At 46.4% G+C, this 17,763-nt stretch overlaps 1 protein-coding gene across 1 annotated transcript in view; it reads left to right on the forward strand.

The window, feature by feature from the left end:
• LOC146811282 (uncharacterized) overlaps window positions 1–17,763 on the forward strand; it is a 117,037-nt gene that overhangs the window by 73,305 nt on the left and 25,969 nt on the right. The window contains exons 10-12 of the mRNA XM_085618354.1: window positions 9–245; window positions 845–974; window positions 9,571–9,652. Coding sequence (XP_085474480.1) covers window positions 9–245; window positions 845–974; window positions 9,571–9,652 — 449 coding nt within the window. The remainder of the gene's footprint in view (window positions 1–8; window positions 246–844; window positions 975–9,570; window positions 9,653–17,763) is intronic.

Genomic DNA, 17,763 nt, shown 5'->3' on the forward strand with positions numbered 1-17,763 from the left:
TTTCACAGTAACGAATCAGTTCATACATCAGACATGCGTCCGGAGCGATGTGATCCATGGATACGAAAGAGAGCCCAGCAACCCATGGTGCGACCTAGCATACTGCGGGCAACTACCCCTAGCAAGAGAGCAAGTACACCAAGTAGGAGAGCAAACACTCCCAGCAAGAGGCCAAATACCGCGGGCTCCCTGACCTCCCAGCACAGGGCGAGGCACACGCAGAGAAAAGGTGCCATGTTTACAAGGTAAGACCAAGCCAGCAGAGGTCCCTTTCAACAAGACCAATTAGTCATTTCCATATGGGGCAGTTGTGGTCATTATTCCTTCAAGGGGGGTAGTAGTGGTCATCATTCCTTTAAGGGGGCAGTTGTGGTCATCATTCCTTCAGGGGGTTGGTAGTGGTCATCATTCCTTTTAGTGGGCAGTGGTGGTCATTATTCCTTCCGGGGGTATGGTGACCTTCGCCTTCAGGGGGGCAGTGGTGTCTACCCTCCTCCATGTCATTTGGGTTCTTCTACGATGTAAGGCACTAATGAGTCTTCAGCCAATAGGATAAGGACGTCCTACCATAGGAGAAATTGTGAATCTTTCAACCAGCGGCAAATAAAGGACACTCCCTCCACCAAATCATTGGTATTCCTTCCTCTGGTGAAATAGGGAAGTCCACCCTTTGAGGGGTAGAGTCGTGGCATCCTCGCTGAGAGGGAAGTGAGGAATACCTCCATGATGGATAGTGGCAAACGTTCCTCCACCTGCGATAATTGAATTCATACTCGGGTGCAATGGGGTTAATTACCACTGATACCTCCAGGCAATGGTGTTCAGAGATCTTGTTCTTCCTCAGGTCTCTATTTGTGGAAGATCTGGATATTCTTGTGATGTCTGCAGAGGATGGAGACATCTACATCTGGGAATTTGATGATTCCATCACAGGATCTGACTCTAACCATACACATAACCAGGACGAGAAGAAGGTGAGAAGCCTGTAGGTTTGCTGGCATTAATAGAGGTATGGTTGACTGTACCACCGATGAGATGCTTGCAGATATTGAGTTGACCATTCTGCCAGTGAGTAATGTGGAGTTGCTGGCAGGCAGTGAGACGGACTTGCTGGTAGTCAGCATTGTAGACTTATGTTGTTCCTTAGTTTTGTATAGCACAATGTTCACCGTTTTCAAATGCCATTTGGTGATGTTGTAAATTAGTAGCCGGGTGACGGCTTTGTCCAAACTGAGGGGGTTCTGAGTAGGCCTATGAGCTATGTATGGTGTGTGTAGGAATAAGGTGCGGTATACTGTGGTATGAAGCTGTGTTGTGTGGTATGGTAATACAGCATGTGATATGATGTAATGTATGGCATATTTGCTGATGAGTTGGGTATGTGGCATACAGTGTGGTGTCACGTGTGGAAGGATGGTCTGTGGCACTCTTGGGTTGTGTGAGGTGTGATATTCGAATGAGGATTCTGGGTGTGAGGTGGAAATGCATGGTGGCGTATGGTCATTACATGAAGTGGCAATAGACACTTGGATGGTATGGAATCATCTGAGGCTGGCAGAAAACATCCTGACATCTGTGGGGTTGCAAAAACTTGGTCCGACTACAATCCGGCCTAAGAAAACTAGAAATGACAAAAAGTCTCAATTTGGGGGAGGGGTTAGGGGTCAATCATTCATTCATAAACTTTATTTCGGCCACGAAGGCCATAAAAGCGACAATACATTACAACAATACCATGTCAAAGAGCAGAACACGTTTTGAACACCAAGATAAAATAGAATAGTCAAATTGGAATATTCAAGTAATTAACAATTGGTGGAAAATTTCCTACGCTGCAACCATGCAGCATTCAGAAAGCGTGAAACTGAAAAGACAACTGGGGGGTGGGTGTCATGTTTTAAAACTCGCAGGGCGTTAACACAATCTCTAAAGCCAAGATTTCTACAAATAGGCTTTACCCAGCGTTTCCTATGGGTGAGGTACGTTGGGCAAAAAAGAACACATGGTTTTCATCCTCCAATTTGTAACCACATGCTGGACATGAAATGTTTTTGTTAGTGTCCCATCTAGAAGTAAAAGACCTAATTGGTAGGGTGCCCATTCTAAATTGTACATATAACTTCCTAGCAGCAGGGGGGAAGATCAAATCCAAAAATAGCTCCCTCCCATAGTTCGGTTTAATCTGAAGGAACTGGGCAGTCAACCTACCTATATTTGGGTTCATGTGCAAGCGTGCTAAATGAAAGTGTCTGAACTGTTCAGCCAAATTAGTTTTTGATACAGCTAGACAAGAGCTTTCTGGAGTATCCCAGAGTTCCCGAAAGCCAATCTTGGCACAAGTATCCCTCACATAGATTAACCAGGGGATATTCATGTGTTTGATTGTGGGCCAGAGCCCCAAAAATTCATCTCTGTAGGTTTCCAGGTCCGGGTTGGACCAAAGTCTCTTCCAATAGTGGAGGGGCCGCGCAGCCACCACCTCTTCAATGGGGAGCAGGCCCAGGTCGAGCCTAATAGGGACCAACGGGGAACTAGAGGGTAAACTTAACAAATTCCTTATGAAGGAATTTTCGACCCTTGATAGACTGTCGATTTTGGAGTGACCCCATAGTTCCGCTCCATAAATTGAAGCAGCTCTGGCCTGGGTTTTAAAAATTTCTACCACTGGTGCAGCTGGTTTAGAGGCCAAACCTTTGGACAATCTAGCCATACCTCCTGTGGTTTGAGTCAGCTTGAGGGTGGAATTGACAACCTGACCTCCCCATCCCAGATCTTCTTGTAATGTGATCCCCAAGTAACCAAACGTTTTCACCCGTTCGAGGGGGATACCATTCAGTACTGGGTTGGGGCGAGTGTGTTTAGGAGGGTTAAGAATCATAAATTTCGTTTTGGCTAAGTTGATCTCAAGGCCCCTATCGCTACAGAAGTCTACAAAGCCATCTAGGATACGCTGAATACCCATAGGAGTGCGTGACAACAACAAGGTGTCGTCAGCAAACATTAGGGCTGGTACCTTGCCCGAGGCAAGCCTAGGGACATCAGTATCTTTTATGGCTAAAAGATGATTTATGAGCCCATTAATGTATAGGCAAAACAACGTGGGCGCTAGCACACATCCTTGTCGAACTCCTCGATTGACAGGGAAGCGTTCAGAAAGTTCGCCATGCTTTCCACATCTGACCTGAGCAAAATTGCCCTTGTGAAGGCTCTTCAAAACATCTAAGAGATAGGTGGGAACATTAAGCATCTGCAGGACTGCCCAGAGGTTTTCTCTCGGGACCAGATCAAATGCTGATCTTAAATCAACAAAGATGAGGTAGAGGCTGCCACCCTCCACACTCACTGACTTCCAGTATATAAGCTGGAGACGAAAGATCTGGTCAAGAGTTGAAATACCCTTCCTGAAGCCAGCCTGTAGAGTGCTTAAAACATTATTTTCTTCTTCCCAGGCCTGTAGTCTATTCAAAATTATACGCCCGAATAGCTTTTGGGTTGTATCAATTAAGCTTATCGGGCGATAATTCGAAGGCTGTAGAGGACAGCCTTTTTTGTGGATTGGCACTATCTCAGCACCTCGCCAGGTTACTGGTGGTTCTGCGCCGAGTAGGATGGAATTAAACAGGACACAAAGATATGGTACCCATATCATGGGTTCAGACCTAAAAAGGTCACCTGGGATTTTGTCCAAACCCGGCGCTTTGTTAGGTATAAGCATAAAGATGGCATTTTCAACCTCTTTGATCTTAATAGTTGGGATGAACTCAGCACGACAAGGTGTGTTAGGGGGAGGATCAGTCAATGAGGGTAAATTACAATTCGTTGTGGAATATAAACCCCCAAAGTGCCCTTCCCATACTGCAGGAGCTATATTGGAGCCAGTGATGGTATTAGGATCCTTCTTGCCATTGCTAACAATGGCCCAAAAGGTCCTAAAATCCTTGTTCTGCAATGCTACTCTTAACTCCTCCCACTTATCATCTTCCCAAGACTTCCTTGCCCTATGAATCAGTTGTTTGTACTGGACTCGAAGTAGTTTAGTCCTGGATTTGTCCTTGGCTTTGATTGCCAAGATCAGTTCAGCTTTTAGTTTCCTACACTCGGGGGTATACCAAGATTGTTTATTGGCCATATGGACCTTAAAGGTCTCTGGCCGAGAGAAAACGTCTAAAAGTTGCGTGGATAGCTGAGTATGAATATTAACAGGACTAGATAGGCTCTCAATGGAAGAAGAATTTAGTACAACTCCGGCCATTTCATTGAGACAGGGCAATGCCAATCTGTATGTTTCTGCCAGTTTCTCAGGGCACACAAGGATGCTTGGCCATCTAACTCTACGTCTGTTATTGTGCAGAATTAGGGGTTGAAGAGATGGAAGCACCGCAGTGCCATTACTTATAAAACCCCAGCTTGCTGATTTTAATTTCATGGTGAGAGCGTTATGGTCGCTATCATCGCGGGCAACCACCCTGAAATCTAGCACCTTGTCCCAGGATTTTATATCGATCAGGATATAATCCAAAATCGACAATTGCCCAGTTCTATTAAAGGTGGTTTGTCCGGGCTGATCAGATTTAAATCTGCCATTGCAAGCCCTCAGGGATAAGGAAAGGGTAAGAGAAAAAATTTGTAACACTAGTGGGGTCCAGGCTTTAACCATAGGTATCATAGGCTCGGGGATGTTCAAATGTGTATCTTCCGCCACAGGGTCATTTTGAACTGACAGACTGAGTGGCTCATATTGACAGTTAAAATCGCCACCTACTATGACAGAATATTCGGAATCTAAAGTCAGAATGACATCATTCAAAGCTGTAATGACCTTAGATTCTCTTCCGCCTGGGGAGGGTCTTTAGTAGACATTCAAAAGAGCTAGGTGTTTATTCCCAGGCAGGTCTAATAGAACACATAAGATATCATCACAGCCCGTTTGGTGTTGCCTGGCTGTAGCACCCAGGTGAATTGCAACCCAGGTGCTAAGACCTCCAGAAGGTCTCCCCCTACCACTAGATAAAGCAAGGATGTCAAAAGAGGCAAACCCCTCCCGTTGGTAATTTTCCGTAGCCCAGGTCTCTTGCAATAGACAGATATTGAAGGTGTCCATAAAGTTGCCCCACTCTTCGCAGATCTGTTTGTTCTTTAGACCCGCTATGTTCCAAGAAATAAAGTTGACATCAATCTTGGGCTCTCGTTTGGTGGAAAGGTCACTAAGAAGGGTATTTCCCTGGTCCAGATTTACCCGGCCGTGTTCATGTACCAACCCCCCCGGTAGTGGCAGTGCGGGAAGATCTACCAAAGGTGTAATGGAACGTTCCGTAGAACTGACTACCTTAGGGTTAGATGTAAGCACGGGGGGAGAAGACTCAGGCCAGAGATGATTGACCCCCCTAGCTACCTTGATGTTGTTTGACCCTTTCTGGGCCCCAGTCAAGATGGTAGAAACACCGGGGTCCAAACGTCAATCCACCAGATCTAGAACACTATAGTTGTTGAAGTGGTGGAAGGTTTCAAGAGCAGGTGGACAAAATTGAGTGTCAGCTTGGGTTTCATTGAAACGAAGGGAAGAGAAACCCACCTGGACCCCATCAAAACCAGCCACCCAGCCCCTCCCAGGAGCTTCACAGCCTAATAGAGGTGGACCCGGGTAGAAATAGGTGAGTGGAAGGGCTTTAATGGATGTTTCAGAGCAGCCGGAAGAGCGTGACTGCGTATTACAAATATAACTGACTGTTCTGGGGTTTCTAAAGTTAATTACAACGCAGTCTCCCTGCACATCTTTAATTCTGTGACCCACCCAATCTAGCCGTCTTACGAAAAGAATTTCGCTCCTACACCTATTGGGAAGGGGTTTATGACGATTCAGCCAATGGATGCACTTATTTTTAAGCTTACTAAAATCCTCCTTTATACCCTTGTCTAAAGTAGGAACCCCCGAGAGTACCACCACATAAGGAACTGATTCAGGGGGGAGGTCCAAACAAGTTAGCTTATGTGTCACTTGAGTGACAATGTTTGGGCAACTAAGAGTGTTTTGTGGGGCATTGTTAATGCTCAAATCAGCAGGTGAATTTGTGGTGGCAAAATTGCCCCTACTCGGAACATTCTTGGTTACAGTTAGTAAGGGTGGGCCGTCAGATGCTGTTTGGGCAGTAGTTCCTGGCCTATCACACTGCAGGGTAGAATGAACTACAGCTTCTAGCCTCGGGTTAGGTGGTTTGAGTGCAGAGACGATTGGTCCAGCTGGGTTTTTAGCAGAAAGAAAAGAATTGGTGTTAATGCCCTCCCGCATATTGGGCTCAATAACCCCCAAGGCATCAGCAAACCGAAGTTCAAAAGCGGATAATTTTTTTTCAATTAAATCAAGTCTGTTACACATCGGTAGGCATGTTGCAGTAAGTAGCTGCTCCAGCTTAGTCCAGAATTCTCCTCCAAGTCCCGTACCCAGATCACACTCAGTACTTTGAGTCACCAGATTGACGGATTCGGTATTGACTGCGCAATCTAGAGCTCCAGATTTAGGCCGCTTGGAATATTTCGAACTTTTGTTAGCCAGAACTGTGCCACTCCGCTTTCGTCTAGCGGTCTGCTTTGTCGAAGTAGCATTAGTTGCTTCAGAGCGGATCGGTAGGCCAGATCTGGTTATCCCCACGGAGGTTGGAGGGAGGGTAGGAACTTGATCAGTGGTCTCTTCACACTCGACAGAGCTGTTGGTATTGTGAATCAAGGCTGAAGATGTAAATAGCCTATCATGGGGATTTACAATTTGCGCTTGGCTGGCAGTGCAATGATTAGTTGGTGACTGCACTGTAGCAATATGCCCCAATGAGGACCATTTGGTAAACACTTGGTCCAAAGAGAGCCTTTTTTCAGTTAACTCGATTTCCCTCTGTAGGACAGAGGCGGCCCTGATGATGAAGTTGTCCAATGTACCAACAAATCCTGACCCAGTAAGGGACATCCTCCCCTTCCCCGCACCTCCAGTTGCCATGGCCAAGACCCCAGCGATATTGCCAGACAAAATAAACAGTATATCTAGGGGCCCGACAGACCAGTGTTTCAGAAAACAATGCAAGCAACCAATGACAGCAGGTAACAAATGTGTATCCACGTACCCCTAAAGCCAAGAAATGGGCCCCGTCCCGTCCTCTACCGTGCTCGGACGAGCTCAGACGAGCCCGCCCTTTGCCCGGGCTTCGCCCCGGGCTGCTCCCCGCACGCGTCCCGCTAAAGCGATTGAAGGCCTTGATTCATATAGTGGGAGTAGGAGGGGCCAGGAAGAGTGACCAGGTGCGCTGGGCTGATTTCGTGGCTACGCACCCTGGACCTCGCAGTCCCAGCAGATAAAACAGGCTCCGAATGGAATAGCGCTACAGAAAGTCTCCCGGTAGCTTCTCCGTGCAGAATAAGTGAAGCGAATTAAAACAACACCAAAGTCCGCGCCTGCGAGCGGCTCCCGCGAAGCGGGGGCCGCGAGGCGTTTTGTAGCAAGGCAGTGGGAGGAGGGGCCGGGAAGAGTGACCAGGTGCGCTGGGCTGATTTCGTGGCTACGCACCCTGGACCTCGCAGTCCCAGCAGATAAAACAGGCTCCGAATGGAATAGCGCTACAGAAAGTCTCCCGGTAGCTTCTCCGTGCAGAATAAATGAAGCTAATTAAAACAACACCAAAGTCCGCGCCTGGGGTCAATCTGTAATACAGGCCTGCAAGCCCTGGAACTCGCTTCTTCATGAAATAATGATTATCAGCAACTACCTGTAACTCAGAGGGGTCAATAGGACCATCTTTACGGAACCCACAAGAACAACTGCTCTTCACATGCACCCTGCGCGCCTATTTCTCGTGCTTGTTTGCTACATTCCTCACCGAACTCTGAGCTTCGACACACAAATCCAGTTCTCATGCATGACGCCAAGGCATGTCTAGTGTATGCAGCACACCAACCAAAACTCTAGTACCTAGACATAACAAATGGGGTACATTCTTAATCACTTGGAACGCACTTTGGGTCTCTTCAAGGGTAAGAAAGTACAATACTTGTGCCAATATTGCAATACATTATTGTGGGTTCAAGAGCACAGGAAGTGATTTGTGGTGCCATAGACCATGTTTTAAAGTGTATCATTGTGTGGTGTTACATTGTGTGGGGTAGTGTGATGTGATATGTTTTTGTGCTGTGGTAGAATGTTAAGTATTATTGTTTGCTGTAGTGTATTATCGTGAGGTCTGATGTTGTGTGGTTTATTGCTGATATGATGTTGAACGGTGTGGTTCTATGTGGTCATTATTTGAGGTGTTATAGTGTGACGAGAGGAGTAAGGGGTGTTTTGCGCTGTGGTATGGTGCACCATATTATAGATCATGGGACTCTTGTTCAGATGAGGTGTTGTTAGGTGTTATGTACAATGCAGTTTATTTTTCGATTGTGTTATGTGCTTTTGTGGGTGCAGTGGTGTGTGCTGTGGTTTGCTTTTGACTGCCCTTGTCAAATTTCCCTAAAAGAAGGACCCACTCTTCTTGAGTTTGGGACAATTGCCCTGGGTCTTGAACATGTGGATATGTCCATGAGAGGGCAATTATTACCCCCTTTGAGGGATTTTGTAGGGTAACATGGTCATAAGCGAGGGACAATCTAGTCATTCAAACTTTTACTGTCCCTTAGTCCATGAGGGAAACTATGAAATAAAGTGGATTCTAAACGTTGCTGTCTGTGCTCTAATGCTCCATCCCATAAGAAGACAGCCCTGACTTTCAATACTTCCGTCACAGGCACACTATAAATCAAATTAATTAATGTTCTATTAATCAGATGAAGACTTCCGATGTCGTGATCAACAGCTCAGTCTTGCTCTAATGAGTCCACCCACCTCAGAGATGCACTTGGAAAGGTCTAAACCCACAACCATTGGGTCTGAAGTGAAAGAGAAAAAGGTCTGTGTGTCATCAGTAAACCTGTAGTGCCATACACGTCGCCCTTCTATAGCCCTGTGGGACATTCCCCCCTATACCACAACTAGCTGGTCTTCTGAAAGTGCTGTCAGTTACGCCCTTCGTGGTGCACTTGGCCACACCCTTTGATGCTTCCTACTGGCCCCACTTCCTTATAGCACTGGGCCTTTGCCGCTTCCTAATACATCCTACAACTTCCTTCGGACAGCTACCGGGGTTTTAGATGCCGTTGATATTTTGTTGTTGATATTCTGACACACAACCTTGCCCAGCTTCTCCTCAAAGAGTAACACATACATTGAGGACAACAATTGCACGCTGGTCACCCTGCTGGGCAAAATAAACAAATGTAACATGTAGAAAATCATTACCACCCTGCTTGCAAACTAACTTGTAGGGAGTAGGAAAATTGACAAGCAGTGTCCTTCATCCCAATGAGACATCTCAGCTGTCAATGTTATCAAAGGGAGAAAGCCAGTATGGCAGACTAGAAGTAGTAATCAGGTGGGGGCTTGGTCATCTCTGGGTGGGGGAGCAGGAGACTAGTGGGGCAGTAAATCACTGTCATTGAGAGGTGAGTGGATGGAAATGGTCAGTTGTAATTCTCTAACATTGTTTCTCGCAAAAGTTTCTGCTGCCCAGAGGGTCTATGTCAGAAGACGCTCCAACCGAGCAAGAGAAGGTCACAGGGATCAACAAACGGGAAGCTGGTGAGTACGCAGAGGTCCCTCACACACACACACACTCACTCGCACTTATTCACTCACTCACACTCTCTCTCTCTTTCTTCCCCCAAAACACTGTTAACTGGATAGGAAAGGAGCTGGAAACACAGATTCACCAATCAGGAGTGTGAAGTAAACAGGTGATACGCACCAGAGTGGAGGAAACTTCAAAGTATACTCACAAGCGTGAGAGAGGCCCTCAAACAGGAAAACTGAGCAGGGTGAGGTCCCGAAACTCACTCCGCAAGATGCAAGAGGGACTCAAAACACACAGAAAAGGAACTTTCAAAACAAAGAGTTCAGGGTGAAAGCGGCCCAGAATTACAAAAATAACAGATCACTAAATACACACAGGATGTGGCCCCAAGAGCATGCACAAAAGGCCGAAAGACATAATGAAACAAGCACATGCTGACAGGGCGGCTAGAAATGCACACATCAAGGAGGGGCTCGGCCGTGAAATGCACACGGAGGAGCCTAAAACACGCGCCATCTTATACCAGTCCAGAGATGGCCCAGGCCCCAGAAACAGCTTTATCAGCAGAAAGAGGGCAAAGAAACGTAAACTTAACGTTTCAGAAAGGTACCCAAGAAGAATATATAATAACAGGCACGAGACACACACAAGCACGCGCAAACAGAATGTGGCTCAAAAACACGTCTCACATAGAGCAGGTGGTTGCCCTGAAAAACACCAACTCTCCAGGAAAGTAACCCTCGGTATGCATGAGCACAGGAAATACAGCCCATATAATATGAAAGGAAAGTCGGAACCTTACAAATTAATTTACTAGAGTGGACATTGGCCATAAAACACATCCCAGGACTGGGGCAGCTTAAACCACACCCGCTCCGCACCCTTATGCATCTCATTGCCTAGTGTGAAACCAGGACAACAGAATTATAATACGCAAGTCTGTTTTGTGGTCACGTGATCCTGCTTTATGGCCGTGCAAACAGCTCCTTTAGCAGGAAGCACTCCCACAATTACCGTTTTATTTTGAAAAATTCTCAAATGTATCTTTTTTGTCATTCTGTCACCCTCCCTCTTCCTCCTGTACCTCCCCGACCTCTCCATCGCCTTCCACAGTCTTTCGTGGTTCTCAAACATGTGTTCCTCCTCTTTGGAAAAGTCCGGTATTTTGCTTCAGTCGTGGGTGCTTTTTAGTGGCTGTGTGCAGAGCGTTCTGAGCGACAACATGGGGATTGTGGGTATCAGCATGGGATACTTGGCATCAGGGGCTGGTTTCCTGTAACACCTACTGCAGCCGCACCCTCCTGGGAGATGTTCATTCCACAGGCAGGAATATGTGCTCCGGGTCTCGTGGGAAAGCAAGGATGATTCAGTGGCGGCTCCTCTGCTGAGGCTCAGGAGTGTCGCCCCACTGGTCCCAGAGCAGGGCAACAAAAATAAAACGATAGTAACAAATTGTTATTATTATTTAATTTTTCTGCACAGAGCCAGGTTGGGGCGTGGGCAGGCTGGGCTGGTTCACAGGAGGAGGAGTGGTGTGGGCACTACTAATTGCGCATGGCGGTTTGGCCGGCAATCTTGGAGAACTATCCCAAGGCTCCCAGGCACTGCTTGAGCGGCCAAACAGGCCGCTCAGACCAATCCCGACGCTGCTGTCATGCTTGTGACAGCAGCATCCTGATTGGCTTAGGGGAGCCTGGGAGCTTCCTGCTTCCTGGAGTCAGGAGGAAGAGGATGGAGGAGAGGGGCAGCTGTAACCAGCTAAGTGATTGTTTTCCAAATCCCCCCCAACCCGCCACCCCCGTTCCTTAGCAGCCGCCACTGAGACCTATGATCGTCAACAAGAATTCTCAGACTCCGAACCTAGACTCGATGTAGACTGGGCAGATAAAGGTGATCACAATTTAGGCATTTGATGGTACTCTTTCTCCATCCAGAGAGAGACTCGGACTCTAGGGGGATGAGCTGAAGAGAGACACGCGTGACGTGCACGTTTCACCATCAATGCTCCTCTGGACCTACAGTGGCTGCAGGGTTAAGTGAGTAGAGCGTAATCTGTTCACAGGTCCATGTGCTCGCTATGCCCCTTTGCGGGGGAAAATTAATGGACAATTGGCAATAACTAAACAAAGGAAAATGACACCATTTTACAAATTCAGATGTGATATAGTTTATTCTGGTTTACCATAAGCCATATAAACAAAATCAAAGTAAATGTTCAAAAACTTAGTAAAAGTATCTACATGAATACAATATTGTACAAAGTGTTCATATATCACCATTATTTGAAGCATTTCATTATAAAGTAACACGAAAACGTATTTATGATTGCACATGTTCACACTGGAGAGGTCCGCTAGCAGACAATACATGATACAAGTATACAAAAAAGGGGAGCTACCCTCATGTTTTTCCAACATTCTCACACAGCACACAGCGACATTTCATGTGTCTTCTAACCCTGACCATAGTCCACATAAATGCTGATTTTTCAGACGCCAACTCAGGTTTCCTCAATATTTTAAGTGGTGATCTGCTATGATCTATATCACAAAAAACATCCTACTTTTTGTACTTCTTTCAAACTTCGATGTGTACTTCATGGATCGCATCACTGTAGATAGTCTTGCAAAACCCACTTAGAAGTGAATACAGCCCAGTTTTGAATCACTAAACACCCATTTGCTTTTCCTTTTAATGTTCTTGAAAACTGTTACTAGACGTAAAACTGGTTCACCCAGACCTAGCTCACTTTACTATTATTGGCAAAAACTAATCTTGTTTCGTAGGGGGCTCCTAAATAAGCATCCATATGTTCCAGTAACACTAACCGTGACCCAGGATCAACCCTTATCATGTTAAAACACCAAGGGGGTCATGTAGAGTTTTGCGGCGAGGAACAACCGCCATAAAGCAGCGGTGCGCCCACCCTACTACGCATGTGATCCCCCCCAGACCATTTAGAGGTGGGAGAACCACAGGGTGTTACTATTGTAGCCTTCGCTGTCTCCACCAATGGAACTCTTTGACATCAGAACACAGTGATGCTCACCTGGCCCTATTTAGGGTCGGCAACCATCACTAGACTTCCCTGACAATGACTGTCATGTCTGACAGATGAGTGGAGACAATCCCCTTCATCCCGGTTGGAGGATGCTACATTTAGAGACACCTGCCAGGAGGTAGGGTCACTGTGGCTTCAGTGGAACCACTGCTGGGGCAGCTCCTCTGCAGATGGTGAACTTTACTAAGCAGGTGCCATGTTTCTTACCCACATTGGGCACAGGTATTTGTTTCTTTGAAACATGCAAGTTCCCCAAGCTGGAGTTTGTTTCCTCAAACAAAAAACTATTTCCCTGACATGTGAGGAGTTTTCTCCATGTGCATTGAGGTCCTCGTTTGATTTCCCAGCCTGTGATGGTCGCCCCCCCTAAATAAGGTGAGGAGGCCATTTCTATGACCCTGGCATCCCTGTGGTGAATGGGTCATCAGTTCTGAAGCTTTTATTTTGACATATGTGCATGGTTTTCTACAGCACAAAGCAGTAATCAGCGGCATCAGGGTGCCGTGCAGAAAATGCTTTAAATATTGCAATGTGCCCTACAGTGTGGGTTTATTTTGTTGTTACAGAAATGGAATCATATTGTTGATTTCTGCACAGAGTAAAAAGGGCAGAACAACCTCATGCCACATCAGGGGAATCAACAACTATGGAAGCATAACATGTGTGCAAGTGGTTGCTTGTCCAGCAAGGACAAAGGCCCACAACTTAGGAAATGGAATGTACTGTTATAGAGATAAGCAAGTGCTCGTGCTTGACTAGATGTGGCATTACAAAGTTTCTGAGTACAGAAATAAAGACTTTAGACGTAGGTGATATATTGAATGAGAGATTGTTCCGAAGTGCATGGGCAGTTCTTGAGAAGGCGGGTTTCCATAACCTTGTGTTTCATCAGTCTCTTCTGGGCAAAGGCCAGATGACCCTTCGTAAGCATTTAATGTCTAACACAATTCTTCCAGGAAGAGGGGAGCGCAGCGAATATTTTGAAAGACTGTTGAAGCTCTTCCTCTAAAATGCGGTAAGCCTGTAAATCTAACAAGCATTAAACAAGCCTTGGCAAATGCCAAAACGTGTCGCCTATGCAAGAGCCATTGGCTTTACCAATATGTTTCAACCATGTTGTACACCAGCGTGGCTGCTGTTCAGCATGGATAAAAGTTAGTGGCATAGAGGAGAGTTGCGTGAAGTGTCATAGAGTGGAATGACAAAGAGTGGAGTAGACTGTTGTAGAGTGGAGTGGCAGAGAGTGTCGCGTATGTGAGTGGAATAGTTTGGAGTCGCATAGAGTGGCATACCCTGGAGTGGCATAGAGTAGAGTGGAGTGGTGTAGAGTACATTGGCGTAGAGTGTTGCAAGGAATAGTGGCATAGAGTGTAGTGGCATTGAGTGCAGTGACATTGGATTCAGTGGCATACAATGCAGCATCGTAGAATCCAGTGCCATAGATTAGAGCGCTGCATAGTAAAGTGGAGTGGCATTGACTAGAGTGGCTTAGAGTGGAGTGGCACAGAATAGAGTGGTACAGAGTAGAGTGGTGCAGAGTAGAGTGGTGTCGAGTGCAGTGGTGTAGAGTAGAGTGGCTTGGAGTTGAGTGATGTACAAGGCAGTGGCGCAGAGTAGATTTGAGTGATGTAGAGTGCAGAGTAGAGTTGAGTGGCATAAAGTGCAGTGGTGTAGTCTGGTGAAGAGTAGAGTAGAGTAGCAAAGAGTGGTGCACAGTACAGGATTGTGCTGTAGAATGCAGGGGCAATGAGTGGAGTGGTGCAGAGTAGAGTGGCATAGAGTTCAGTGGCGGAGAGTGCAGTGTTGCAGAGCAGAGTGTCAGAGTGCAGTGGTGTAGAGTGAAGCAGTGGCGTAGAGTACAGTGATTCAGAGTAGAGTGCAGTGGCAAAAATTGCAGTGACAGGATGCAGATGTGTCGAGTGCATTAGCGTAGAGTACAATGGTTAAGAGTAGAGAGGTGTAGAGTGCAGAGGCATAGAGTGGAATGGCACAGAAATGAGTAGAGTGGTGTAGAGTACAGTGACTCAGAATAGATTGCATCAGAGTAGAGTGAAGTGGTGCAGGGTAGGGTGCAGTTGCGTAGAGTGGCATAGAGGGTAATGGCGTAGAGTAAAGAGGTGTAGAGTGCCATGGTGCAGAGTTTATTAGAGTTGTGTACAGTGGATTGGTGTAAAGTGCAGGGTCATAGAGTTTAGTGTTATAGAGTAAAGTGCAATGGTGTAGAGCAGAGGTCTTCAAACTTTTGGATGCCGAGACCCCCCTGTCAACATTTTGAGGCGTAAGGACCCCCTCTTGACAAAAATGTCTAAACCTGTTGACTAAATTGCGTGGGATGAAAATGTAAATAAGGTTATGTGATGCCGCGTATTTTGGGATAGCATTGCTTCATTATTTTGATCTTTGTTACACACAGTAACGCTGAGGAAAGATTTCACCCAATCAGTACCCATTTATAACCAAAATACAGCAATTATCATCAGAAAGATTTCAAGTCAACCTTTGTGAAGGGCCTTCCACTCTGCAGCAATACGTGCTGCCACATTAGAAGCTCACCTGGCCCTGACCGGAAGAAGCAGGGGTCCCTTAAAACCCTGGCGGTTTTGTGTAGAGTTAAGCCTTTTACCCATGCAGCTTTCCTCTAACCCCCTCCCTTCCATCCCTCTCTCCTCTCCTAACCCCGGATCCCTCTCTCACTTTGCAGGTCATTTTCTTTCACCCCTTTTTACAACTTCTGAACTCTCCCCATTCAACCTCTCACTTCACCTTTAATCACCTCTTGCCATTCTGTCCTTTCACTGCCCTCATCTCTAACAGTCTCTCACATTTATCTCATGGCCTCTCTGGCCCTGTCACCTCCCGTGCCCCTCAGCACTTCTCATTCACCTCGTCTCTTCATTCAAATTTTTGTCTATTTGTATCTTACACCTCTCCAGTCCCCCCATTCCTCTTTCACATCTCCCCTTTGTTCTAACAGAAGCCCTCACCTTTGGATCACACTCACTTCTTGCGTGTCCACACTTCTCTTCGGCAATTCACATTTCTCCTCATCCCTGACCTCTTCAATCAAATTCTCTCACTCCCTTGCTGTCCTCTCTCATTTTGGGTGCGGATGCAAGTTCAGAATGGGATGAATGAATGTATGATTACTGATGGGCTTGTTTGAGTGAGTTGCATATTGAGTAGTGAGGGGGACAGGTGAGTGAAGTGTCACATGAGTGCAGGATGAGTAGTGTACTCGTGTGACTGCAGGTTGAGGTATAGTGTGAGCAGGACAAGTGCATTTTGAGAGCAGAGTGATCACTGTGAGTGCAAGGTGAGCGGGTGAATGGTGCGAGTGCATGGTGATCAGTGTGAGTGCATTGTGATCACTGTGAGTGCAGGGTGAGCGGGTGAATGGTGCAAGTGCATGGTGATCAGTGTGAGTGCATTGTGATCGCTGTGAGTGCAAGGTGAGCGGGTGAATGGTGCAAGTGCATGGTGATCAGTGTGAGTGCATTGTGATCACTGTGAGTGCAGGGTGAGCGTGACAATGAAGGGCGAGAATGAGGAATGAGTTGTCTGAATGCAGGGTGCATTCCCAGACCCATGAAGTAACTCAGCATGTTATTGACGGGGCGTAGACTTTAAGATCCAAGTTAAACTATTGCGGCATTAATCGGGGATCGAGGGTGAAGGAAATAAATAATGTGCTGATCCTGCAACAAACTTCCAGTCCTATGGTTAGGGTTGCCAGCAGATTATTTTGGTGGCCCAGTCGGTACAAAAAAAACCAGTCACCTAAAGCGGTATTTTCAGCGCTTATCTGTGCATACTTCCCAGGGCCGGCTTTAGTGCTGGTGGTACCCTGTGCGACCATGTTTGTTGGTGCCCCCCACAATGACCACCCCCACCACGGATTCTCTCACTAGCACCCTTTAACAGTGACCAAGTCTCCATAACCCCACACTCTCAGATGCATTGAATTAGTTATATAGTGCCACTCATACCAGTGTAGGGTGTCCGAGCACTTTGCATCACACACACATTACACAGAGACAATCAATCATAAGTGTGTAAATCAGTGTATAGGAAATGTTACATAAGCCAAAGGACTAAAAGTATAGGAGTCACATGTCATCCATACTGGTAGGCAGTATAGTTTAGGAGTGCTTGGTGTGGAGAAGCACAAACTCAGAGTCGAAAAAGAAATAGCATAGTTGGGAGTTTCCTTTAATAATAAGAATTGATTTCTAGCCAAATTAACCCTTTTTGCAACATTAATCAATGGTCTAATAATGTATTCTTTGTAGTGTGCATGCTGTTCTAGGATGAAAGTTAATAGCTCACTATTCTATATTAGGACTTTAAGTTATAAATTGCAAGTAACAAAAGGATGTCTCTTTTGAAAGCAGTAACCTGCTGATCTCTTCACATCATACGCACTCTGTAATCTACTTGGTACACGTTCTTTGCAGCAGGCATATTAACCCTCTGCACTAACATCACCCAAGTCAAAACCTTAACTATACAACATTCTGATCTCTCTCCAGGAAGATAATTAATCACACCAGTTATCTTGACATTTATGTGAGGCCTGGTAATTGCTGGGGAAAGAAACGCTGCAGCAGGTGCTTCAAAAGCACAATAAACTTTCACACACGGCGCCCCCAGAAAGCCAACTTTGTATTCCTTTCCATGAAATGCATTCTCACACTACGGCAGTGAATGTAAAATCCAAATGTAAGGAATAGGCACAGTGGGGACCCAGGGGGTACTGGAACCAGCAAAAAAACCTAAGCCTCTGTAACCAGTTTACAAAGGCATGTTAAAATGCAAATGGTCTTTAAAGACCTGTGAAAAAACACGGGGGTGCCGAGATAGGAATCCAGACACTGCCCAGCTGAGCCCCCAGCAGCTCAAGTTTCACTGCAGCAGCCCGGGCTGAGACACAGGACGGGGGAAGGGGGGGGGGCTGAAGACCTTGGGCCTGGGCAGAAGTGTGACTGGGAAGGCGCGACCCCCTTTGCATCACTCCACGGCCCCCCTGGGGGTCGCGCCCCACAGTTTGAAGACCCCTGG

This window comes from Triturus cristatus, chromosome 7 (genome assembly GCF_964204655.1).
Source record: "Triturus cristatus chromosome 7, aTriCri1.1, whole genome shotgun sequence".
In the NCBI taxonomy this organism is placed as follows: Eukaryota; Metazoa; Chordata; class Amphibia; order Caudata; family Salamandridae; genus Triturus; species Triturus cristatus.